The 26,891-nt window shown below is 38.8% G+C and overlaps 1 protein-coding gene across 10 annotated transcripts in view; it reads right to left on the reverse strand.

Moving 5' to 3' along the window:
* Window positions 1–26,891, reverse strand: part of CADPS2 (Ca2+ dependent secretion activator 2) — a 313,909-nt gene that overhangs the window by 25,110 nt on the left and 261,908 nt on the right. For 6 of the 10 annotated variants that reach the window (XM_006771421.2, XM_015568920.1, XM_015568919.1 and 3 more), the window contains 6 exons: window positions 26,449–26,604; window positions 24,939–25,086; window positions 18,581–18,655; window positions 13,435–13,518; window positions 13,300–13,332; window positions 655–762 (listed from right to left, as the gene is read on the reverse strand). In XM_006771421.2, the coding sequence (XP_006771484.1) occupies window positions 655–762; window positions 13,300–13,332; window positions 13,435–13,518; window positions 18,581–18,655; window positions 24,939–25,086; window positions 26,449–26,604 (604 nt within the window). Of the gene's footprint in view, window positions 1–654; window positions 763–13,299; window positions 13,333–13,434; window positions 13,519–18,580; window positions 18,656–24,225; window positions 24,241–24,938; window positions 25,087–26,448; window positions 26,605–26,891 lie in introns of all 10 variants that reach the window. The other 4 variants (XM_015568918.1, XM_015568914.1, XM_015568912.1 and 1 more) reach the window with 2 other exon arrangements.

Consider the following 26,891-nt stretch of genomic DNA (forward strand, 5'->3'; position numbering starts at 1 on the left):
ACTGTACGTCAAGGTCAAAACGTTCAACAGCAGCAGCGGCAGGCATCTGCCTTCACTGCAGCTTATTTCTTTGTTTGACTTAAGGGTATTTCGCTGACTTAAGACAACTTTTAGGGCAGGCCCACATCCATTACAATCGGATCCTGTTTATGGAGCGCTGCAGAGGCCAGTGAAATGACGCTGGACACCGTGGTAAACTGATGATCATCTCGCTTGTTAAAATTCACTTCAGAAGGGTTTTGAGACTCTCATTCTAACAGTGACAGTTTTCATGTGCAAAGAGAAGCCAATTAAGGTTTCCATCAGCAAAGAATTAAAATTGTCAATGATATTAGCTGCATGGAAGAAAAAGGATCAAAAAAGGAGAGTCTAGCCCAGCCAGCATGGCTCAGTGGTTGAGCATTGACCTATGAACCAGGAGGTCACAGTTTGATTCCTGGTCAGGGCACATGCCCAGGTTGCAGGCTTGATCCCCAGTGTGGGGTATGCAGGGGGCAGTCGATCAATGATTCTCTTTCATCATTGATGTTTCTATCTCTCTCCCTTCCTCTCTGAAATCATTATATATATATCTGCTTTGCCAACACATCAAAAGGCAACTTTCCCCTTCAGAGCATCTGTAATGCCCGCACACCTTGCAGAGTAGTTACTTACATCAAACAACTTTTCTATGTACATTTCTTCATTGACCTTTTCTCGAAGAATATCCTGATTCTGTCGAACAAACATAATATAGGTGTCTGCCAGATCCATTCCTGGTTTCTGTGGTGAGGGAAAAGCATGGCGAAGAAAATAATATCAGACCTCGATTGCAAAAACATGTAATCACAACCCTGGAAATCATTCACTAATCATTTCAAAAACTGCTCCAGAAAAATATGCTCAAGCCCAAATGAACAGTGAACACCTTCAGTAAACTCCACAATTAAAGTAAATAAAAGTTTCTCACTGATGTCTATAACTTGAGGTTGTAGTTATTCATCATTACTAAAATGATGAGAAATATGTGGTTGTATACTAGATATATATTTTTAAAACGTCTATCTTGAGTCTTTGGTGAGAACATCATCCAGTACATCAAAAAGGCGGGGGTTTGATTCCTTGTCAGGGCACATACCTAGGTTGTGGGTTCTATCCCCAGCCAGGCACATATGGGAGGAAACCGATCAATGTTTATTGCTTCTCTCTCTCTCTCTCTCTCTCTCTCTCTCTCTCTCCTTAAAAGGCTATCTTAAAAGGTCAATATGCCAAGCAGGACAAATGAATAACTTTTTCAAAAAATTCCCACATGCAATCATTTCCTAATTTCATATACAATTTGCTTTCCATAATCTTTAGGAGATTTAGCCACATCTATTAAAAATAAATATGTTAGCTTTCCTTGGTTACCTTCCTCAACCACTATGGGTACTTAAGGAATACAAAATACATTTTCTTACTAACCTGAATAAAACCTTACTAGGAAGATACTGGGCAAAAAACATTTAATGAATTCAAAATGAAACATAAAGCAAAATTTTGAATTTACCCATTGCTTCTATTCATTTACATTTATCGACACTATCTCAAGGTTTTATTTTATTTTAGAAATTTGATAAGAGTATTGATAAAGACCCATAGGTGTGGATTAGATAACTTTCCAAAGTTATCCAACATTTGGAGTTAGAGGAGATAGGGCAGTTAATATGATTCCTTCTTGCTATAAAATCAGTACGAGGAAGGGACAAAACCTGAAGGCCCCTCAAGAGTTTTCCTTCCAGGCTTCAGTTCTTCCTTGAGTTTCACATAGCTGAACAGTTAATGAAAATGTTTATTTGTATGATCCACCCCTGGGGTTGAGTCATAATCTATACTGATTTACGGATTCAATTAGAATATGGCATTAGTAATAACAAAATTATAGAATTGATGCCAAATAAGTTAGTCTTGCATCATTTCATATCCACAGAATGCACTTATCTATAATAATAAAAGTGTAACATACTAATTAGACCTTCCAGATGAAGCCAGGGCTGCAAGGGAAGCCTGGGTCCCGGGTGCCAGAGGAAAGCTGGTGCTGGCAGCCAGGGGAAGGAAGGCCTACTCTTGCATGAATTTTGTGCATCGGGTCTCTAGTGACCTCTATAAACAAACTCATTTTGCAAAAGTAAGTACTGCAAGGAAAGTAGGTGAGAGAAGATATAGATGATTTAACTATTAAGTAATATTTAATAAGGTTTTAACTTATTAAACATTAATAGTTAAATGAGGCATATGCTGTGGGAAAACAACTCAAGGTATACATCTGAGTGATGTTAGGATGGTTGGTAGTGCCTTCTCCTTAAATGAAGGAAAGTTCTTACCACTTAATTTTTTTTTTGGGGGGGGGAGCATATATTATATACAATGATAAAAGTCCCTCTCTCTTAACCAGGGCACATTACAGGCAATGAGCATATCTCATTAATAAAATTTTGATTTTTTGGTAACAAAGTTATTTCTTGGTAATGAACATCACAAGTTTTTACTGCTTTTCTATTTAGCCCAGAGGGAAATATACACCACACAAATTCAAGGATCCATTCAAACATAACCCTGATATAATGAGTTTTCAGTTATAATTTGAAACAGCTATATAAATGTCTTTCCTTCAAGAGTTTCTATTGACAATGTAGGTAATATATTCCAAGCATATTGGAGGCAAGTTACCAAATTTATTCTTTCTCTATTTTTCTGCATAATTCTCATAAGCAATTTTTAAAAGTTGAAATGACTACAAGGACAATCAAGCAAAACCTAGGTTGTTCTCTTCTGTGGTGTGCAGGTGTTTATATATCAGTTTTTCCAATGAAGAGGCAGGGTGATTCGTAGAAAGATTACTGACTACCAATAAATACGTGAGGACAACTCATCCATAAGTGTTTCTGTCCATGCCCTCAAACTTTGTCAAGATACCAAAAAGGAGAAAATTCAGAACACACCCCCCTGTAGAATAAAAATGAGATGAGAACAATTTTCTATACATAATAACACATTAACTCAGTGTTGGAGTTGCAGGCAGGTGCCCGCGAACAAAATGCTATGCTGTATATGATACTGAGGGGGCTGGGCACAGACCCAAAAGTAGCAGTTCAATAATATATACACACAGGAAGCTTGCCTTCTCCACCATTTCCCCCCACCAACCCCATTTTCATTATTGTCTTTCAAAGGAAGAGTATGCTTGGAAGTTGAACCTAGTCAACGTCTTGACCCATCAGGCTCAATGGAAACCAAGTCATAGCCATGAGGACTGGAGAATAATGGCTTTAAACACTTGCCATAGACTCTAAGGTATTTTTTTATCTCCTTGATCACTTTCAAGATAACATTAGACATTATGAAACACTGTCCAGGAAGAGTTTATCTTCTATCATTTAAAACTAACCATTTATAGCTTAGGCCCAAGAGAAAATGTAACGCTGTTCTCTTTGGCAAACCCCAGGCATGTAATACAGACATCTGTGAGCTGAGAAAATTCTACGACTTTCTAAGGAAATGAGAATCTCTGGGTGAGAGTGTGAGGTAAAGCTAACTTAAAAGTTTATTTCAACAAAGTAAGTGTTTCTGTGTTTTTCTTTCGGAAATTACATTTTCTCCCCTTTTGGCAAATTACGATCAACTTGCCTGGAAAACAAACCTAGAATTCTTACAGTCCTCATTAGTGTTATTATTTTTTTCTTTCTCTTTGAGCTGTTTACCTAGTCTTGAAACTTTGACATATGGGAATTTCACACCTAGTGAATATATTTTCATGTGGCTTGTGGCATGAGATATATTCATTAAAAGAGTACACACAAGTAAGAGTAGCTGCAACAGCTGGTGACATTTGCCAATTAGAATTATAGTTCTTTAAAAACACTTTCTCCTTCCTTTGCTGTATGAAGGGTAATTATCGCTGATAAACTGCTGAAAAGATGTAATTTTCCTTTTAAACAGTTTCTACTTATAGGACAAATGTGTTTGGATAGAAGACATTATCGCTGGTTCAGCGGCTCCTTCGTGCAGAGACTGTTTTATGGCAGCAAGATTTACATACTTTGGAAGTCACTGCATCTAATTCCATAATTACATGCTATCTTGTTAGGAAATGAAGTTGAGTTGAAAAACAACAACAACAACCTGAACACATTCCGTTAAGTTTTTGTCTTTTTGGGTGTGAATGAAAAGAAAGCACAGGACAACATCGCGGAGACAGAATATCGCTACAAATTCTGGCGCCGGCGGCTGCCCACCAAACTTGCCCACCGACCTTAGCGAAGGGGCAGCTGTGAAACGTGAACCGCTGTGCATGTGGATGAGTTTGTGTCAAGAAGGTTTTATTCTAGAGAGCTATGTTTAGGAATACTTTCTATATTGGTAATTAAATTATAGTTTTCCTAATGATGATGAGGAAATAACCATTAAAAGCCACCCAGCAAGCACACTCGGTACTAAATACCACTTAGAGAGAGTAAATGCTTTTTTCATGCTCCCATTTGGACCTCTGAGAGCCCACAGATCACTATGCATTAACTTTCCCACCTAATGAACATTAGGGCAGTCGTTTCTAAATCAAATAGGAGTCCCTAAGTTACTTTTAATTTGATTCAGAAAACAGAATTTGGCTAACAAAACTGCAATTAATGGGCGCGCGCGCGCACACACACACACCCCAACTAGAAAAATTCCCCATGAGCACAAAGGAATCAATACATAGTGAAGGAAATGAAGGGTGGCAAGGCGAGTTCCTCTGACTGCTACAAAAGTAATAGAATGCACCGGTGAGTGAAGGAGTGTAAGCGGGGGTGCAGACTCCAGCAACTTTTTTTTCAACTGTTAATCACTAGCTCACCTAGTGTGGTGAACATGCTGTTTTAAAAAAGGGAAAAAAAATCCTTGTTAATTATATGCTGTAAACGCTCTTGCTTCCTGCTGCTACACCTAATCCCACAGGTGCAAGTCTGAGCTCCCCCCATTCCCCGGTAGGTGGGTGCAACACTGCCAGTCATTTCTCACAGCAACAGATTTAAATACAGAAGCAGCCGCTTAACCTTCCACGGGAGGTTAACGATACACTGTGCAAACACTGTCATGGTGTCTATTTAACAAGGAGGCACGTTTTAAAAATATACTATTCTAGTCTCAAAGATTAACTAGAAGCTACAGTATAATCTACTTAAATGAAAAGTGCACTTCTCACAACTTAGAAAAGCTTGCCTTGAAGAACCAATGGAGAGCAAAACTGTGATATCCTGATTTAGGATAATCTGCCTGCTTTGGAAAGAAAATACTATTACCCTTTGGAAAAAAACAAATCTTGCAAGATTTCAAATATCCGCATGTCTTCTCAAGTTGAAATGGTCATAGGAACAAGTTATATGTCAGTCTAGCATTTTAGATTCAGAAAGTCTATAACTGATCATCAGGAACATGGGACCTAGTACTACAAACACATAACCTATTCTAGGTCTTGCTAAAAATAATATTATTTTTTCTTTTGCTAATATATCCTTTATTACTTTGACATTTATGCAAGAATATCTATCTATATATATTTTAAATATATTTCTTTATTGATTTCAGAGAGGAACGGAGAGGGAGAGAGAGAGAGAAACATTAACGAGGAGAGAGAATCATTGATCGGCTGCCTCCTGCACGCCCCCTATAGGGGATCGAGCCCACAATCCGAGCATGTGTTCTTGGCTGGAATTGAACCTGGGACCCTTCAGTCTGCAGGCTGACGCTCTATTCACTGAGCCAAACTGGCTAGGGCAATATCTATATTTTTATACATGAGTAAAACTGCTCTTAAGGTTAAGCTTTTCAAAAGCATTTGGAGCAGTTTAAATAAATGAAATGTTCTCAAATACTTAAAAATAATAGGTGGTTTTGAGTATAGCTATGAGGATTATGTTGTAAAAATATATATATTTTATGTTTGCTACAAAGTTGAAAATTATTTTGTATTCACACAGAACACCAAAAGGAAATACACAGAATTGAAAACTTTAACTAGATTTATGCCAATTTACATATTATAAAAGAAATAATTCACAAAAGGGGTGAGGGGAGAATGGAAGAAATGTAAACAATTCACAAGAAAACTTCACAAGGATATAATGTTTTCAAGATTATTTAATAGTAGTTTATTTTTTAAAACAATGAATTAAAAAAATTCTCATTATTCTCTAGAAAGATCCCAAACTATTATTTCGAGTAGTGAAGCAGCCATGCAGCCACCTTTCTCTTTGTTAAATTCAAAGTATTTAAAATTCCTTTAATTAACACTATGATGCATTTTGTTTCCAAATTGGGAAGAAAATTCTGAATTAAAGACACTGGCATCCAGATCCTTTTGAAAACATCTTTTAGACATGGAGCATGTAATGTGTGTGTTTTGAATGTGTCCATTTTGTTCAGTCTCATATTTTCAAGGGAGAGGAGTTCCATTACTCCAGAGTTCTTGGTCTGGATAAGGATATTCTGTGAATATAGTCAGTAAAAAGCAGATTCCTACCACAATGCTATCTATAAGAGTATCTGAAGTCAGAGTCTGCTCTAATGCTCCTATAACTTAGATAGTCATATTGAATTCATTCTTAACGTTCACATGAATATTTCACATAATTTCTTCTAAGCAGTGAGATAGTTTATGCATTCATAGGAGCAGGTTATTTTAAATATTAAAAGGAAGACTGCCCTGGCTCATATGGCTCAGTTGGTTGAGTGTTGTCCTGTGCACCAAATGATTGCCAGTTTGATTCATGGTCAGGGCATATGCCTGGGTTTCAGGTTCCATCCCCGATGGGGGGCAGCCGATAGATGGTTGCTCGCACATAGATGTTTCTCTCTCTCCCCCTCTCTCTAAAAATCAATAAAAAATCTTAAAAAGAGGAATTCTGAATGATAGTTTAAGATATTAGCCTCCAACACTTAAGGAAAAGAGGCAGGTTGATTTTCAACTGAGATTTAGGGGTTCAATTTTAATCTTTCTGTGCCTTGGCCATTTGAGATTATGAGCATTTAGTATCTCTTTTGCTATTTCTGATATATGGCAAGAATAACTAACATTTCAGATTTAGAGAAATAGCTACTGACACAAGAGAACCAGACAAGGGGCATGCCAATATGTGTATCACATACTAGCTTTATCCTATTGTTTTCATGAGTGATGGCTATATCAAAGACGAAGGTACTGAATCTGCCATCTTATAATAGCGTTCACTAACCTTTCTGCCATCTATCTACCGTTGTTATAATGTCAACGACAAAACTGCACTGAAGCTCCGAAGTGAAACTGAAATGCTGTGGGTATTCCTTCATCTGGCTTTGAAACTGTATATTGACTCGGATTGACAGAGTCCCAATTTGGAACCTTCCAGATTTTGGCTTCAGGAAGACCCGAGGATGCTAGAATGTTAGGTTCCAGGGGTAGCCTATGGATTGAACTTATGTGAGAGATATGAGCCAAACATACAAAACAAAAAGGAGTAAGTGAGAGAAGCAAAAGGCTCATGTAGGAAGCACCGTGCACACCTCCCCCACTCCTATGACGGCGAGGCCCTTCCTCTGGGCCTGGCGTACACCACTCCCTCTCCAGGCGCATGTCCCAGGGGGCGGTGCTCCTTTCCCTGGGTCCTGCCTGCCTCACATTCTGACCTAAGGCACCGAGTATTTGAGTGGCCTTATGTAAGTAATAAACAATATCAGAAGCAAGAAAACTAAGTAGGAAAAACATCACTGTAATGAACTGGCCAATTGTGCCTTTCAAAGTCACCCTTAACATATGCAAGGCGCTTAATCTAAAATAAAAGGAATTAAATAGAAAAAAAACAATCTAACGTGTTTTACTCTGTGGAAGGAAAAGAATGTTTCTTTTGGAAAATGTTCTGAAGAAGGGAAATGCAGAGAAATGCATGGGAGCAAGAAGCACCAAGACAGCTAGGAGGGATGCCAGCCCCACTTATTGTCACAGTGCTTTTCATTTACAAAGCGCTTTCATGTCAACACCCACACAGAATCCTCCTAAGAACCCAGTGAGGGGGACAGCGCAGGGACTACTCATGCTCACTGCGCAAATGGGAAAAGGGAAGCCCGTGGGGCAGAGGGCAAGCAGGGGGCAGAGGTGGAACTTCAACTCAGATCCTGGACTCCACATCACACCTGTACTGTCCATTATTGACTTTTTAGAGAGAGAGGAAGGGAGAGGGATAGAGAGAGAGAAACATCAGCTGCCTCCTGCATGTCCCCCACAGGGGATCACGTGCCCTGACCGGGAATGGAACCAGTGGCCTTTTGGTTCCTGGGTTGATGCTCAGCCACTGAACTACACCAGCCGGGGTGTGTGTGTGTGTGTGTGTGTGTGTGTGTGTGTGTGTGTGCGCGCGCGTGCTTTAAATACTTTCATAATTTCTGTCACCATAAGATGCTCCAAGTTTATCTTGTATAATTCCTGTCCCTGTCCTGGTATCAACCATTTCTAAAAGGAGTCCTGGATCATTTTACTGGAGATTAGAGAGCAAGATTTGGGCATTAGGTGTGCTTGTTGCCACTGGGGTATCATTGCTTCTAGGCTTTCTCACTCACAAAAACCAAGGGAATAGATGTGTATATACTCAACAATAGGAAAGCAACCCATGCATATACATAGATCTAAAACAATTTCTGTGTGTAACCGGCTCTACCGACATTAAGCTAACGCCAAGTTCACACTAATGTCTCTAGCTCTAACTCATCAGCACAGGGATCAGTCTAGTCTCCACTGGCTTGTCTCCAGCCTCTCATTTCAACAGTGAGAAACTCGGCTCCCGCCAACCACCGTCCCTTTACTTAACTGTTCAGTTCCAGTGTCCATGTGTAATGGTTTCTGAATTGTTAACCCGTGGGAAAACACTTGATCAGCTTATGCAAAATCCCCTTTTCCTTTATTTTTACAGATCCCACTCATTTCCAGTTACTCAGATCAAAACCTTTTCCTCCATCTTTCTCAGTGACGTCATTCATTTGCAATAGAGTTAGTTAGCTTATTTTATCACTGTCTCTTTTCCATCCTGGGATCCCAGGATATCCTAATTGAATTTTTAAATTTGCATATATTGAGGTCTAACCTTTGTGCCATACAAGTAGGTGTTGACAAATGTATAATGTCATAGATCTTTGGACTAGTTTCACTGCTCCAAAAAGTTCCCTGGGCTTCACCTCTTCCACCCTCCCTAACCTTGAAGTTACAGCAACCATGAATCTGTTTATAATCTTTACAGTTTAACCTTTACGAGAATGTGATATAAATGGAATCATACAGTGTGCAGCGTTCTCTGGCTTCTTTCACTTAGCAACATGCCTTTAAGATTCATCCAGGTCTTCTCCAGGCCTGGTAGCTATTTTTCTCTCTCTGCCGAATTAGTATTCCAATGGTATGAGTATGCCATTTCTTATGTAACCATTCAGCTACTGGAGGACATTTTGGTTGCTTCTAATTTTTGCTGATTATTAATGAAGCTGCTATGAACATCTGTGTGCAGGTTTTGGTGTGGACACTTTAAAAACTCAGTCGGATAAACACCTAAGAGCAGAGTGCACATGGCAAGCTGCACAGTAAGATTGGTTAGCTATACAAGAAACTACCAGTCTCCCAAAGTGCCTGCATCATTTTGCATTTCCACCAGCAATAAATGAGAGTCCCTGCTGTTCTGCATCCTTGTCAACATTTTACTATTGCTAGTTTTAAAATTTTAACCATATCAACAGGTGTGTAGTGGTATCTGTTTTAATTGCATTTCCCTACTAACAAGTGATGTTGAACATCTTTTCATATGACGATTTGTTACCCATATTTCTTTGTTGCAGTGTCTGCTCCCAGATTTTGCCCATTTTTAATTGGTTGCTTGCTTTCTTATTGGTGAGTATGAACCATTCTTTGTATATTTTAGATCTAAGTCCTTCATCAAATATGTGTCTGTGGCTTTTCATTTCTTAACAGTGCAATCAATTATATTTAAGTCCAACTTATGATTTTTTTTCATGGATGTTTTTGGTGTTCTATCTAAAAAAAATCATCACCAAATCAAAGGCCACCCATATTTCCCCTATGTTTTCTTCTAGAAGTTTTGTAGTTTGCATTTTACAGGTAGGTTGTTGTTTTTAAATCAGATTTGAGTTAATTTTTGTGAAAGGTGAGCCAGTGTTCTTTTTTTCGCATAAGGTTCTCCTTAAAAGACTACTGCAGGGTGGCATAGTTCCTGGAGTTTTAGCATAAAAAACATTAACAATCAACAGCCCTTCATAGCTTTTGAAGTTAATATTCAGAGGCATCAATAAGAGAGGTGTAATGTCCAGATTCAGGGAGAAGCTCTTTCCTTAGTAATCCGCCGTGGCCAGACCACATGTATAGTTCAGTAAGCTCTGCTAGGAGCAGGGAGGTGGCCAGTTTGATTTAACAGTGACATTGGTAAACTGGGATTCACCTAGAGCAGTGGTTCTCAACCTTCCTAATGCTGCGACCCTTTAATACAGTTCCTCATGCTGTGGTGACCCCCAATTTCATTGTTACAAATTGAACATAATTAAAGCATAGTGATTAATCACAAAAACAATATGTAATTATATGTGTTTTCCGATGGTTTTAGGTGACCCCTGTGAAAGGGTCGTTCGACCACCGAAGGGGTCGCGACCCACAGGCTGAGAACTGCTGATTTAGAGAGTGACTCCCATGATGAGTACAACTGCTATAGCTGCATTCATGTTCTATCTATTTGTCTATCTCTTTCATCCCTAAGACTGAATAGCTTGTGGGCATTATGAATGTCCAGGGCCCAGCACTTAGTACTTGCTCAATAAACATTTAATTAGTGAGTTCAGTGAAGAAGTTGAGGATGTTTAATGTAGAAAACAAGAATTCCTCAGGTAATATATCCCTTTGAATATCTCTTGGGAAGAGGAAGCATGATAATTATCATCAAATATGTGAAGGGCTGTCATACAAAAGAGGGATGAGAAGCAAGGCTGAAGGCAGAGAGCTACAGAATTTCAACTCATTACACTTAAGAGGAGGCTGCCTTATGGTGAGTCTGCAATCACTTAAAATGTTTAAAAGCCTCAATGAATGTTTGTGAGGGACATCAGGGGAAGCGGTTTCTGCATTTAGAAGGAGAGTGAATGAACCACTTTGTGCAACTTTCAACTCTGAAGTTCTAGGGCAGCAGTTCTCAACCTGTGGGTCATGACCCCTTTGGCAGTCAAACGACCCTTTCACAGGGGTCACCTAAGACCATCCTGCGTATCAGATATTTACATTACAATTCATAACAGTAGCAACATTCCAGTTATGAAGTAGCAATTAAAATAATTTTATGGTTGGGTCACAACATGAGGAACTGTATTTAAAGGGCCAGAAGGTTGAGAACCACTGTGGGGTCTAACAGATCTAGTAGAGGGTCAAATTAAGAACTTCAGAGCTCTAAGAACAGGAATAATTATGGTGTTCCATTCCATTAATAATTCAAAATAAAAACAAAACGATATTATAAAACGTGTTAGTAATTCGATGAAGTTTGTGTTCCAGTGATTACTTGTCTCTTTCTTTTTAAGATAAATATCGACTGTTTCTTTAATTCTTTCTTTCTCTCTTTTGTGATGCTGCTTTGCAGGACTCTACACAACTGATTATTTCTGCTTATTTGCCCAATAGTGATTTTCTGATTCCTGGTACAAGACAAGGAGTACACCACGACTTCTTTGGGAATCATTCATAAAATAGAAATCCCTGTTCCAAACAAACCCCATGCAAAGGCAATAAAGCTGATGGTCTGTTCATTTAAACTGTCCATTTATAAGAGCCACTAGAGGCCCGATACACGAAATTCATGAAAGAGTAGGCCTTCCTTTCCCTGGCTGCTCGCTGGCTTCCCTCTGGTACCCAGAACCCGGGCTTCCCTCACAGCCCTGGCTTTGTCCGGAAGGTAGTCTGGAAGGACGTCTGGTCTAATTAGGACATTACGCTTTTATTATTATAGACTAGAGGCCCGGTGCACAAAATTCGTGCATGGGGGGGGTCCCCTCAGCCCAGCATGCACCCTCTCTAATCCAGGACCCCTTGGGGGCAGTCGGACATCCCTCTCACAATCCAGGACCACTGGCTCCTAACTGCTCACCTGCCTGAGTGCCTGATCGCCCCCAACTACCCTGCCCAGCTGGCCTGGTTACCCTAACTTCCCCCCTGCCAGCTTGGTCACCCCTTATTGCCCCCTGCCAGCCTGGTTGCCCCGCGCAGCCTGCTGCTCAGGCATTTGGTCGCCCCTCACTAACCCCCCTGCTGGCCTGGTCGCCCCACGCAGCCTGTTTGGTCATCCGTTCAGTTGCGATGGTCACTTAGGCTTTTATATATATGAATAGCAGCAATAATAAATCTGGGGACCATCTAGTTCATAGTATAAAATGTTACGCATTTACAAGGCTTGTCAGTACTGAAACCACTAACATTCATAATGACAATCCAGAGAAGTGATGCTGCACAAGCAGTCTTACCCAAAGATGAGATTATTTATGTTCCATCTAGTTTTAATTTTAACTTTTTTTCATTTGCACTCTGATTTTTGAAAATTGGCACATATGCCAAGATATATGATTACACAGGATATTTTATGCCTCGATCATATGTGGTAATAGGATTTAAGGCAAACATTAATTTTGTTATGATTAATAACTTAAAAATGCTGCACTAACTTGTTGACTGTATTTATCATGTGGATTCTTGTACTTAAGTTAGTTTCACAATCTCCTCTCATGGGATCTTAAGCTTTTAACAAATTGAGAGGTTACAATTATTTCTCAAGAATTCTGTGAAAAACTAAATATTAAAATGAATGAAAACTGACTTATAACACTTTTGTGTTTTGAAAATTAGTCCTCTGATGTAGCTGCTTCATCTTTATTGTTACTTTAACCCTACAAGAAACCTTTTATTTACGGTTATCATGTGAAGGGGTGAGAGAGTGAGCATTTATTTCTATAAATAGTGTGAGGCATTGCTCTCCCAGCCCGGGGTGCTATTACTACCCTCTGCAACTGGGCTGACATGTTCTCATGATGAACTGACCTCCATAAGAGTTCCCAAGTTACAGCAGAAAAAGTACAGAGAAACCCTGCCAGGCCTTGTTACGAGGGCAAGCCCTTAAGAAAAATAAACTGCTCCCTCGGGGAATGGCACTGGTTTAAAGATTTGAAATAAACCCACAGTGAACCATGATTATTTTAAAAAAAATAATTACCTACAGTTTTAAAAAGCAAATAAAAAATACTTACTGGAACATCAACATATTTTGCAGCCGCTTTCACCTTAAGTGGAAAAGAGATAATCATGAGAATTATATTCTTAGTTGTGAATAAGGGCTATGATGAGTCAAAAGACAGCAGAAAAGAACGCATGCAAATACTTACAGTGAATGACAGAATGGATGAAAAGAAAGTGCCTTCATCGTATCTCGACAGCTTAGACAACACCCCTTCCAACACTGAAATAAACTACAGACAGTTTACGGTGAGTATTTAGGAAATGTCTGTGCATACAGACTAGTAACAGAGCAAATGATTCCTGGGACAACTTCTGCCACAGCACAGAAATCCAAGAAGTATAAACTGACAGCTGAGGGGCTGACTTGTAATGTTTGCTCTTTCATTTTGAAGATGAATTCTAAGGTCCTTTTTATTTGCTGGAAATCACACAGACATTTTTAAAGATAGAAGAATAAAACATAATAAGAGTTTGGTCACTATATGTGAACTAACTTAAACCTTTAGTAAATAACTTTAAATTTAAAGTAATTTTCAACTTCATTATAGATGGTTAGAAGTCCTCATCACGATAAAAAATTATAACTCTCTATGAGCATGGATGTTAACTAGACTATGATCATTTCACAATAGCTACAAGTATCAAATCAGGTTGTACACCTAAAACTAATATAAATCAATTATACTTCAATGAAAAACATATAAATTATAAGTAATGATAGTCAAGCATAATCAAATTCCTTCTACCATATATCACTTGGCCATTACGTAATGTTTTCTATGTATAGGAGAGGTTGAATAAAAAAAGAACAGATAATGATGTGTAACATTTGGGGCTTTTGTAACATTAAACTGAAATCTGACATTAGTTAATAAGCATTTAGCAAGCAGTTCTAATTGTATATATAAGGATGAACCCCACTTTCAAAAGCTTACAAAGAAGTTGGGGAGCTAATACAGATATATACACTACAGGCTACAATAGAAAGAACCTAGCTGGAGAATATATATATTCTGATTCTGTCACTCACTACTCTTTGAGCTCAGGCCAACCACTGCACCAATGGCTTTCTCCATCAGTTAAATTGTGTGTGCACGTGCGTGTGAGTGTGCGTGTGTGTGTGTGTGGTTTGGGGGGTATATAAAATTAAAATTAGTTTCAAAAGGGTTTTACATTTCCAAAATTCTGTATTTCTATGACATGAAAGTTAAGACATGTATACTGTAACAGTTAAAATGTGGCGATGTCTTTCATTGAGTGGAAATGTTAAGATCTGGCATGAAGATAAATAAGAGATATAAACAAGGATCTACGACCCTACCTCTTTCCTCTTTAGAACTGAAATAATATGTACTATTGACAAATTACACACTCCCAAAGGGAAAATACTGACAAGGTTTTTTAAACATGAAAAGGGAAATGAACAAAGGCTGGTTTTTGTTCACATAGCAGCTTCTTCAACAAAGTGATAATAGTTCGAGGGACACAGCTTATTGGTCTCTGGTGACTAGAGAGCTCGCCGAGAGCGCACAGGAGATAATCTTTTCTCCATGGCTGGTCAATTACTGTAAAATAGTTTATGCAAAAGGAACAAAAACTTCCCTATAGGTTTCTCCATCACATCATGTGCGACATGATGTAAGAACACAGAAACAAAATCATGCAAACTGCCACCTGAACTTTATTTTTAAAGAATGAGGATTATGTAGAGCTGGCTAGTTATCCTAAAGGATACAAACAGCAAAAAAAACACAAAATTATAAATTGCTCAGGACTAAAAGTCAATTTAGCACTTTCCTCCTGCCCATTAGGATTTCTTACCAATCACAGCTGGCTAACTCAACTTGATGTGGTTCGCAAAGACCCAGAAGACCAATACTCCAGGGCTATGTCAGACCAGGGGAAGGGAATTCCAAGCTTAATGGCCCTCTGTGGAAAATGCCTCGTCTCTTGTAACTCAAATCTTAAGAGCCAGTGTGTGCTGGGTGATCTCATTTGCCACAAGGAGAGAGACAATTGCTATGGTTACCAGCCAACCTGAACCGTAGAAGGCTCTGGCATAGCACCTGGTTCCCGGTGTTTTCAAGTGAGTCTATGTTTACACATGTGAGCATGCTGAGGGACCAGGCAAGGCAGAGGCGAGAGCCCTGTGATTGGATTCAGAGGATCTGAATTCCATTTGAAGCTTTGCCCCTCTCTGGCTATGAGACAGCAGTGTAGACAGTTAGCTTCTGTGTATTTATCAGTAAAATGAAAAAAAAAATAAAACAGCTGTTACAGGAATGGTATAAAGATCCGTGGAGATGATTTATGTGAGAGGACTATGAGAATGGCAAGATACAAAATAAATGCAAAGAATTAATCCTCTTGATATAATTAGCTAAATCTCTATCCATTATATAAGTCTACAAACCTAAATATGTTAAGTCACACGTTAACGGGGGCAGCTTTAGGATTGTTTAGTGATGAGGAGTAATAATGAATTTGGTCATCAATGAATGGTTTCCATACAATTGGAAGATATCTAGGAAGGTACAACAGGGTTGAGGCTGTAAGTCAGAAGATCTGCATTGGAATTCCATCTGTTTTTAGGGCATTTGGCTGATGTTAGAGGAGCAAGGCTTCCAACCTAAGTGGTCTGGCTCCAAAACCAATGATTTTTACCATCCTACTACAGAGTTGTAAGCATTAAATGAGATGACATAAGTAATGTGTCCAGCACATAATAGGTGCTCAATAAATGTCACTTTGTTGTAATAATTTTTACAGAACACCTAGTATGAGAAATTAAAAAAAATATGAGTCTTAGCCCTCTCCCTCCAGGAACATACAAACTAGTGGGAGAGACAGACACGTATACGATTGTTCACCACGCAAGGCTGGAAGTGTCAAGGGCCAATGTAGACGGGCAAACAGTGTAACTGAAACTAGAGGAGGGAAAGAATGACTGACTGGAGGATATGGCTGAGCTTCCTTTACAAGGTGACACAGGGGCTGAGCCACAGGGTACCAGAAAAACGGTGGATAAAATGACACCTGGGAAGCCCATTGGCACATGAGCCTAGGGCAGAAGTTCCCCTGCTTGGCAGCCTCTCTGGCTCGTCTTCTCTTCAGAGTATGAAGCAGCCTTGGGTTATATCCAAGTCAGTCCTATGCCTGGACCAGTGTCACAGCATTCCTTGCTTCCATTTGAATAATAGGGCAGAGCCTGTTCTTGGGTTCCCCCCAGCCCCAAACGATCTCTGGGGAGGCATGACTCCAAGGACTTACATGGCAGTGAGCAGCAACTGCACCTCTGGGATCAATGAGGTGAGCCGTGCAGTTCCTACAGAAAGGTTATTCTTTGTAAAACTAAACTCTATCAGCATCGGATTAACTGTGACTAATAACAGTATATTTCCCATCTGGCTTTTAATTGCACAACACAGCAAGATTCCAAAGAAATCCAGTGAAATGCTGGGTTTGGTTGCTGTGTCTTTAACTGCTCCCTGTGAACTTTCTCCATGCAGCTCAGGGAGTATGTAAATACTCATGGGCCTGCCTTGCGCACTCTGCTCTCTGGAGGGTGTCCGGTTGGAATGAAACACCGTCATCTCCTTCTTCCCCTGCCCTTTATTGCCGATGCCATTTACTGGGTTTGTTGGAATAATATATAATACATAAACTCTGTCTGGGTAATTACCAACTTTGCCTCACCGCGCATACTCTCAAGGCAATGAAAGAGGAAAATATTTTGAAATGACTGGTAGAATGAAACATAAAGCAGGCCACAAGGCATGCTGGCTTACATTTTCTGTGGAATTTTAATAGGGCATAAGATTCATTTTCCTTCATGTAGGGAGAGTAGAAACTAAGTCTAAGAAGTGATTTGTGAGGATTCTAGCTATAGCGTGGTGGTTCGAAACACATACACTTCTTGCCTTTTTAGCTGCATTTCATGAAGTAAACAAGGGATATCTATATCATTTATACTGCAAGTTATAAAACCTTCCACAGAAAAGAGATTCATCCATAAAACAAGACTGATCTTTTTTGGAGGGTGTTTTGCTTTGAGTGGGGCTAGAGATATCTATAAGCAGATGCTTCATATTGGTTTGGTAATATCAGGACTAACTAGCAATATTAAAAATCCACATGGAACCAGAATACCATGGACTGGAACAGAACAGGTTTCCTGCCCTGAATGGGAATATTAATGTTCTGATGAAATGCAACTGTCTCTTCCTCACCCTCTTTTTTCCAAATGTGAATCCATTTCCTCTTTGAGCCTCTGATCCAATAACTCGTAAGAAGTCTTTCCAGCATATCCACATCGGAATTAAGGATGGGTAGTATCTGACAGCATGGATTTACTCACGACATACCTTGCTCGGCAAGCTTCTTAGGCAAATTCCAAAATATCACACCCAGCCCAGATGCCGGTGAATTCTCCATACTTTTCTCATTGTTTTCTTTCCCCTTGCCCCGCAAATAGAATGACTTATATTAATTTACTTTCCTAATGGCTCCTAATAGTGTGTTATTCCTTCTAAGCTCATACTTGAGTTGAATAGTTGTCTTCTGAGCATATGGACTTGATCCAAAAAGTAAATTTAATCTAATTAAGCTCACCAGGTTGAGCTGGAAATACTATTAATTACATCATCTAGGCAGTTAGGTTGGATTTGTTCTCTGTCCATCTTATTCTTAAGAGTAATTCGGGGGAAATATTCTAGGTTATCAAAAAGAATATGGGTGTGTGTGTGTTTACACCTATATAACTATATATTTATATCTATATCTATATGTATTTAGTGACAGAGCATATAATGTATATTCTTTTTTAAGTTCCTTTTGCAATAATTGATGAGTTAGAAAGTTGAAACTTCCTCTCAGGGACAGAACTGGAAATCTTCAGCATATAGTTAAAGCCATATTCCACAAGTTTCTGTGACTTTCATACAGAAAGGAATACCACAACAAACACATTACACTGAAGGACTGATCACTACGCAATCAGCCCTGGACATAAAACAAATTGTATGAAAACATGAATGTGAAATAGTAAAGTATTACTAGAAAATAGAGTTGTTTTTAGAAGAATAACAATGGCAAGTAAAGCTAAAATTAATTCTAAACAAAACTCAAATATTGTTGAGAAAGATTTTTAAATTTGAACTTTTCTTGTATCTTTTAAAACTACTATTTCTCAATGAGGTATATAGAAGCATAAGACAGATATTTCTAAAAATTCTCAGAAATAGAAAATACTTTTAAATTTTGATTTTAGAAGGTGAACAAATAGTACATTACCTTTGAAACTAGCAGTGAAATGATTTCTTTTACAGTGTTGTCAATCAAATCATCTATTTTGGAATGGTACTGTTGCTAGATATTAAGAGACAAAGATACATTAGTTGATGTGGACATAAAACTTTAAAGCTACTAGTTATGACATATCCGATTTACTTAATATGATCATCTTAAACATTAGAAAAACAAAACTTTGAAAATGATCTACCTAATCAACACTTTTTGCATTGTTGTTTGAAAATTTTCCCATGTGCTTTGTTGAGTTAAGCAGCTAATGGGGTTATTATATACATGAATTGAGTTCTTATTCTTATTCAGACGGAGGAATGTGAAGGATACTTTTTGTCTTCTCCTCTATAATTAAGGTGGCCATGTATTTTTCTAAAGGGTTGGTTTAGCTGGAGAAGCAAAAAGACTAGAAAAAGATTTAATTAATACAGCATTTCATGTCTGACAACTCTCATTCATAAGATATTTTAAATGTGCTCTAGAAATAAAATGAGCTCCCAACTGTTCACTCTAAAAGGACGTTTTGTCAGTGCAGAGAGCAGCAGTTTATACAATTCTCACAATATGCTTAAGCAAGGGCAAAATTAAAATTTCATCAACAAAGGTGAATAGATGGTAACAAATTAATAGGCCATAAAAGATGTAATAAAACGGCACTCACTCCCCATCATTTTATTACTGCTTCCTCATGAAAAAGGCACCTTTAAGTAAATGCAAAAAAAAAATCTATTTAAAATAAACCTGAAAGACACACACACTCTCTCTCTCTCTCTCTTTGCTTTCTTTAGAAAATACTAGCGAGTTCCATTCTTAAATTAGCAGGAGCTTCAGCTTCTATGGCGGCATGCGAAGGCACATTCACTTAAACAGTAATTCTTCCTTTAGAAGCATTTATCTGACAGCTGATGGTCCCCAGGAGCCACTTCACAGAAAATGTGACTTGTAAAGACTAACCCTATCTTGATGGTTCAAGGCTTCTTGGAACAGCTAACATAATGCATAGAGTAAAAGTACTCAGGTCAGTGTAAACATTAGACCAACTCAGCTGCTGGTTGAATGGTTTCCTAAGATGTAAGTTTCTGAAAGCTATTTTTTTTTCCTTCTGAAAACATGTCTCAAAGTTTCCATACAGAACAAAACATCAACTGAGCTCTGCTTTGGAATATGCAAAAAATGATTCCTCCCCGTAGGCTCTGACAGTTACAAGTGGTTCTCTCTCTGCCTGTGTGTGTATTGACAAGTCTTCTAAAATCAACAGACATATATAAACGTGGCACTTCCCAGGCATGTATTTTGCCCAGTAAAGTGAAGTACTAAGTGTCCCTCTCACTTAAAGCCTTACATGTCCCAACCTTGTGCTCCCCGGAGGACAAATGGAACAGAAACAGAGAGGTAGCTTTCTATTGCATTACAGGACACGTTTGCTTTCAGAACAACTTGTAAAGAAGCAAAAGGGGAGAGAAAAATAAAGGGAAAAAAGTAGAGGAGAAAGAGCCTGAAGAAGCTGGTTGGTTGTTGAAAAGGCCAGAAGCCCCCTCTCCCCCCGCCCCTCCAGAGACAGGCACAAAAAAAAGCCAGACCCCCTCCCCCCAGCTGACTGGGTGGTGAAGGAGTTTATGCAAATGAGCTCTGCCCCAGCTCTCCCTCTGCCACTCTCTCTTCACAGCCTCTCCCTTCAAATTTGTGTCTGTGCAGCCGGGGGAAAGGAAATACCTGACTGAGGCTCCCTTTGGGGTAGACTAGAAAGGGGAGGCAGCAGCGGCCTTGCAGCTTCTCACTCCCTCTTACATGGGAAGAGCTCTAGGACATACAGTGATGGAGACACCCAGACCTCCAAACGGTCCCATATTCTTAAATGTGCCCTATCCTCATTGTTTATCTCTATTTGCCATAAATTTCATTTTTTTAACTCAAAAGTAATCAAATGTCATTAGAAGGCTATTGGATATAAAATAGTAGAGCTTCCAGGTGTTAAACTTCTAGGTAGGACAAATTCAGGCAATTCTTAAAATCAAGGGATGAACCACAAAAGAGGTCCCTTTTGCCTGGCCAGCATGGCTCAGTAGTTGAGTGTCAACCTATGAACCAGAAGGTCACGGTTTGATTCTGGGTTGGGGCACAGGCCCGGGTTGCAGGCTCAATCCCTAGAGTGGGGCGTGCAGGAGGCAGCGGATCAATGATTCTCTCTTATCATTGATGTTTCTATCTTTCTCTTCCTCTTCCTTCCTCTCTGAAATCAATCAAGATATCTTCTTAAAAAAGAGGTCCCTTTTTATTGAAAGGTAGGGAAAAGCCACAGACTCTGGGAGCCACAAAATCCTCCTATAATACATATTTTTAGAATGCTATTTTGATACCTGATCTAGCCAAAAGCAGAATGGGAGAGGGGGGAAGGGGGAGGAGGGGAGAGGGAAAGTTAAAAAGAGAGGAAGAAAAGTATACACCTTAAATATGCTACTTTAAAGGACAAACTCCAATAGGATAAGCTTTATTAGGTTTGTATAATATAGTAGTTTGCTATTGTAGATTTTTCTGATTAGCTCTGTCTGACACGAATATTAAATATGAATGCTGCTGGGAACTTCCAGAAGCTGCTCTGGCTGCACAGTTGGCACAGGTGGTCAGGGAGCATTGTGAGTGGGAATGGGGAGGTGGCTTCAATTTTCATATGTTACCTACACTATTTTGCAAAGAGAATAATCCACATACGGAGAACAGAAAGTTAGGTTAAAAAAAGTTATTCTTTAGGGGATCCAGACAAACAGGAGCACAGAAAAAGATCACAGACAGATAAGAACAGAATTGATCTGCAGAGAGATTTATGTTACCTAAGTTAAAATTGTTAGATTTTTCATTTAAAGAAATAAACTAAATTTTTGATAAAATTCTGCGAAGTTTTTGTCTGCAATAGAAAAATAATAAAGTTCTTAGCCTATTTCAAGTTTGATCAGTAATCCTACCTACATACAGGGCTATGGTAGGTTCCAGACTAATTTTCCCCACATCTGCCCTCAAAAGTAAGCTGTTGGTGCCTTTATTTTCCAGTAGGTAACTCTGAACTCAGATTAACAACAACCCTTGAGGAAGTCTTACTTCATGGAGCTCAGGGAATTCAGAGATCAGACATAGGTCTGAAACCCTGGCCCTTCATCACGTGACACTCTGGTAATTATCACCATTTCACTGGACTGCTCTCATGTAAACACACAAGAAATGGAGACTAATTAAGTGCTAGTGTAATCCAGCATCCGTAAAAGATGTTGGTCCTTCTCTTGGGATGAATTTTAAATTTGAGTGCCAGTTCTAGAAATGAAAGTATTTCACTGCAATTGAGAACAAATCCCTTACAAGAGGCCCCCTGACAGCCCCCTAGTGGCCCCGTTAATGTGCTCTCATCCTGAAAGGATGGGACGCTCTGAGGGTAGATGATTAATCGCCTACGGCCCACGCAGTCATCTGCGTTTCTGCAGGGATGGATAAGAAGGATTTCTAAACACCGGTGGTTCTGTGATCTCAACACCTGTCCCTGAGGACCTGGCCTGAGACGGCTGACTCATTACACACACCTGTCATAGGAGCAGATCATTCGCTCCTGATCACTCCATTAAGCAGTTCCCGGCTGTGGCCGAGCATGTTTGCATCAACAAGTGTCACGTCAGAGAACAGAATCATAACTCAGGAGCCTTGTGGCTAAGGCATCGGGAAGGTCTTATCCACTGACAAGGACAGTGTAACAATTTATTGGAGATTGTGCAGAGGTAATTCCTTTATGATTTAGAAGACATCTCTGCTAGATTTACCTGGTTTATATTTTTTTATAAGTTTCCAAAATGTGTAATGGTATTTTCAACACTGTTTTTTGTTGCTTACTACAGAATGGAGCCCACTGGCTCACCTATGCATGTAATATATTTATAATTTACAACAATAACTTATCTCAAGCTCATACAGAGCAAGAAAGTCTGTGTAATTATGTGGGTATATTTACTGGCTATTAAAAGCAAAGTATAAAGTCCTTCTTTGGCACTGAAATTCTCGTTTACCACTTTTCAGGGTTGCTGATGGGTTTTACACCTGCACATTTTGAACGAGAAAGCTGTGGGGGAGTAGTTTCTGGTGAGAAGGTATAGATGCAGACATAGTGAATGGTAGCAGATGACCCTTCAAAAACCACCCACCTATTAATGTAAAGACTCATTTGGCAGTGCACTGATGTCCTGTCATTTGCATATGTGCCTGTTTTTTCTTTTTAAGTGCAGTACCAGAATTGCTTCTAATGGGGAGAATTTTTTAAAGCAGAGATAACAAATCAGTGTGTTCATTCCACAAACATTTACTAAGTGCCTACTGTGTGCCAGGCACTGCGGTGTATGCTAAACTAAGAACAAATGGATAATTCCAGTCTTAGTGAGAAGAGGCAAGATCATTCAATAAACCTGATGAGAAATGGATGGACTTATTATAAAGAGACTTAAGACAATATTCTCCACTAGACAATCAAAGGCTTACCTCTGGGTATTGAAAAACATGAGGTGAATATGAGCTATTGATATCCAAACCAGCTGCCTCCTTATTCAGATAATTAGAGATAATAAACCATGTTGTAAATGATCAGAGAATAATTACTGAACACTCTACAGCTCTTAGGCAGCAGTTACTTAATAGGTAAGATCATAAGCTATCGTATTAGCAATACATCATTTCCTCCTCAATTGCCCAAAGAATGAAGTATGTGCACATAAAGTGTGGTCAAATAGCTAATGTCTGTATCTGGGTTAAATAAGAATGCCATTCACAAGCAGTAGGCCTTCGTATCCTTCTGCTTAGATGGAATTTGTTAGCCCAGTAAAGAGTTGAGGTTGACTCCCAGGTACCAACTGTAAGACTTGTAAGATTTAATATATCCATACAGCACAAAACCATTTTGATTTATAAATATATATATGTATAATCTAGTCAATCCTGTATGCATAAAGGTTTTCACACAATGTTTCTGAGTCTCTGTGTGGTACCTTGGGAAACCCTGTGTGGGGGAGGGGAAAGGGTCCTGAAACAGGCCTGCCTCTTTCTTCCCCCACAGATGGCTCCATCCCAGGCCACCAGTGGGAGGAAAGCCTGTATCACTGGTGGCCATGTGCCCCACTGATATCCACAACCGGGTTCTTTTATCTGAACTGACCTTGAGGGTGGCTTTCTGGTCCTCAAACTTAGGGGTTCCCGTGATAATGCCATATGTCATTTAAAGCCCCACTCTACATTTTTCTAGTATTAAAGTATGCAGAAGACAAATGTATTTTGAAAATGTCAATAATCATTCTGCTCTGAATTTACTTAGAACTCAGTTTAAAGGAGAATGAACTCATTTGGTTTTACATGTAAAACTCTAACAGCTATTTGTAGATTCTGCAGCCTAACAGGGAAGAAACATTGCCCTTGACATTACTCAAGGTATTTAGATGTTTTCACATGACCTTGGGCTATTGCTATATTATAGGAAGCTGTTACCATTTTACTCACGTGCAGAAACCAAAAACCTGAAAACAGAATTAATTTTAATTTGAAAATATGAAAATAAAAATGTACATTGACAAAAATAAAAATTCAAATGAGAATGTGGTTAAAAAAATGAGACTTACCCATTGACTACCAAACTGGATCATGTCATGGGAAAAAAAAGACGATGGAGAACATAGGGAAGAGTAAAGAAATGATGAAAAAGTAATTACAATGGGGGAAAATACAACAAAATGTCAACATAAACAGATAATCTAAGAAAAAACAACCATTTTCACGCAATCATGACTCTCAACAAAAACAAATCATGGGATAAGATAATTTATTTCTGAATGTAGACACATATACATAAAATTAAAAAATGGGCTATTTATTAAAGAGAATAAAGCTTAATTTTCAAGTATATTTCAACTTGGTCTTTAAAAAAAATTAGAAATTTTTGTGTAAATAAAGTATTTCATATGCTATTTTCTGTGGCTTGTTTTTTGGATGCCAACTTAGTCTATGCTAGATTTGTATAAACAAAGCAGGTAGCTTTCTCATTTGCTTGTGAAAAGTAAGCTTTATGTAAATACACAACACCTAAGTTGTTAAAAGGTATATCTGAAATTCAATGGCTATTTGTAAAATAGTAGGCAGTTTTCATGTACAAAAGAAGAAGCTGCCAGAGCAAAGGATAAAGGGCATTCCATATCAGACTGGAGAGAACCTCAAAAATTTGCATTGGAGAACTTGGTCTTTTTAATCTGATCAAGTGGGTGAATTTTGGAGGCAGTGTTGCCCGTTGCCAGGGCACCCGTGCCACATTTCCACATGTGACACTCCACCCACTCACCTCTTGTCCTCCGTCCAGGGCACAGAGCTTGGTGCTTTGCTTTTTGGCATCAACTAACACATTAAACATGGTACACACAGACGCGGGTATGCGCAAGTCAGTGGTTTTGTTTGCCTTTTGCAGCTTGAGTTCAAATGCAGCTCTTGTTCTATTCATTAAAACATGAATTCAGAGTAAGACATTCTGACACATGTCCCACCTGTTTTGTAAAAGTGAAATCAACACGACGAGATGCTAATTTAAAACATGCAAATAAGGAGTGTGGCAGTGCTTGGGAGCAGGGGGTGGGATGGCCTTCTTTTCAGGTGTCTCATTTTATATTAAACGTAGCTTTTTCAGTCACTCAGACAATATCTCTACTCACAGGAAACAATTTTCCACATCTAATGTATCACTTTTAATGGAACAACCTCACAGTTTCCCTGAACTACCTGAATTAATATCCAAGTAGAAAAATCACTTGCTTCTCTGCATTAGAGCAGAACAAACCCTCCATGTGAAGATTTATTGCCAAGTCAAAAGACAAGTCTGGAAAACTCTAAAACATCATAATTAATAGTTCAACACAGAATGTGTAATTCTTTTACGTCCTCTAGGTTCTCTTTCAAATACCCAAAGTTGCAGTTAGGTTTTTGAAAGAAACTGAATAACAGGCAATTTGGAATTGGTCTTGATGAGTATCAAAAGAGCATCTACTGATTTGAAACATTAGAATCACAGATGATGAACATGATTTTCTTAAAATACATTAAATTACCTAATCCATGCCTGGCCTTGGAAGGCCATCACTATTCCAATGACTGAACTTGTCTTGCTTTAAAGAATTCAGGATTATTCAATTGCTCCAACCAGCATTTGTTATGCCACTATTGTTCTTGTTCATACTATGAACACAGACAATGAAAAAAATAGTGCTTAGCTAATTAGGATGCAATGCTGATTTTGTAAGAACAATTAAATATGAAAGCACATTTGGAAGAATCCAAAGCCACATAACTTGTTTCTGGTTAAGTATTGAAGAATGAGAATGGTTGCTTGGAACTCACCTGATGGGGATAGGGAAGACCAGAAAACACAAGTGATGGCGCTGATCATAATTAGAATTTGCCAGGCCATTTCATGGTGCACACAGTACATAACAGGAAAAGTATTTAACAGACCTTTTCCATATGTCTCGGGGAGTACCGCCTTGGGAATTTATATTGCCTTGGGAATTTAAAGCACAGTATTCCAAGACAGGGAACAATAAACACAATAGAAATGATTAATGTGGTATGGGTGCTACTGATGAGCGCAATGGTTGGGAGACCTAAAAAAACTACCCGGCCAAGTTTATGAATTACATGGGTCCCCAGGATTTAGGTCAGAGAACCTCATGTCCAATAAATTTTGGAAGAGTAGTACATATTGAAATCTTTCTTGTGACAATGATATAACAAATATTTATTTGGTGATAAGTGATATTCTGGGTGCTGGCATATTAAGCAGCAACTAGAAAATGCATGTCTACCTTTTGACACAGGCCTCTATCATATCACTGGCCATTAGTTTAAGTCTTTGCTCTAAGTGGTGGGCAAATTCTTGTTCTGGCCAGTGTAGGTCAAGGACAAACATTTGAAGTGCATCAAGTTTCCAAAAAAGGTCTTCAGATGTTGCTGAGCCATTGCTAGAAGAAAAAGGAAAAATGGACATCATGAACCTCCACTGTTAGCTCTGAGGTCACTAAAATATTGTTTTTTCCTCTTTGTATCAATTTCCCTCAGTGAAAAATACCACATAAAATTTCTAATACAAATATTTTCTTTGTTCAACCTTCTAATTTTCCCTTTTCACTTCTCAATGAGTAAGGCCAGGCAAAGAGAACTAATTATACATAAGAAACCATAGTAAGGTTTCTTAAGAAGGGATAAAAATAGATAAGGATACTTTACTAAGGAAATTAAACTGTGTATA

The sequence above is a fragment of the Myotis davidii genome, unplaced genomic scaffold (assembly GCF_000327345.1).
Source record: "Myotis davidii unplaced genomic scaffold, ASM32734v1 scaffold865, whole genome shotgun sequence".
In the NCBI taxonomy this organism is placed as follows: Eukaryota; Metazoa; Chordata; class Mammalia; order Chiroptera; family Vespertilionidae; genus Myotis; species Myotis davidii.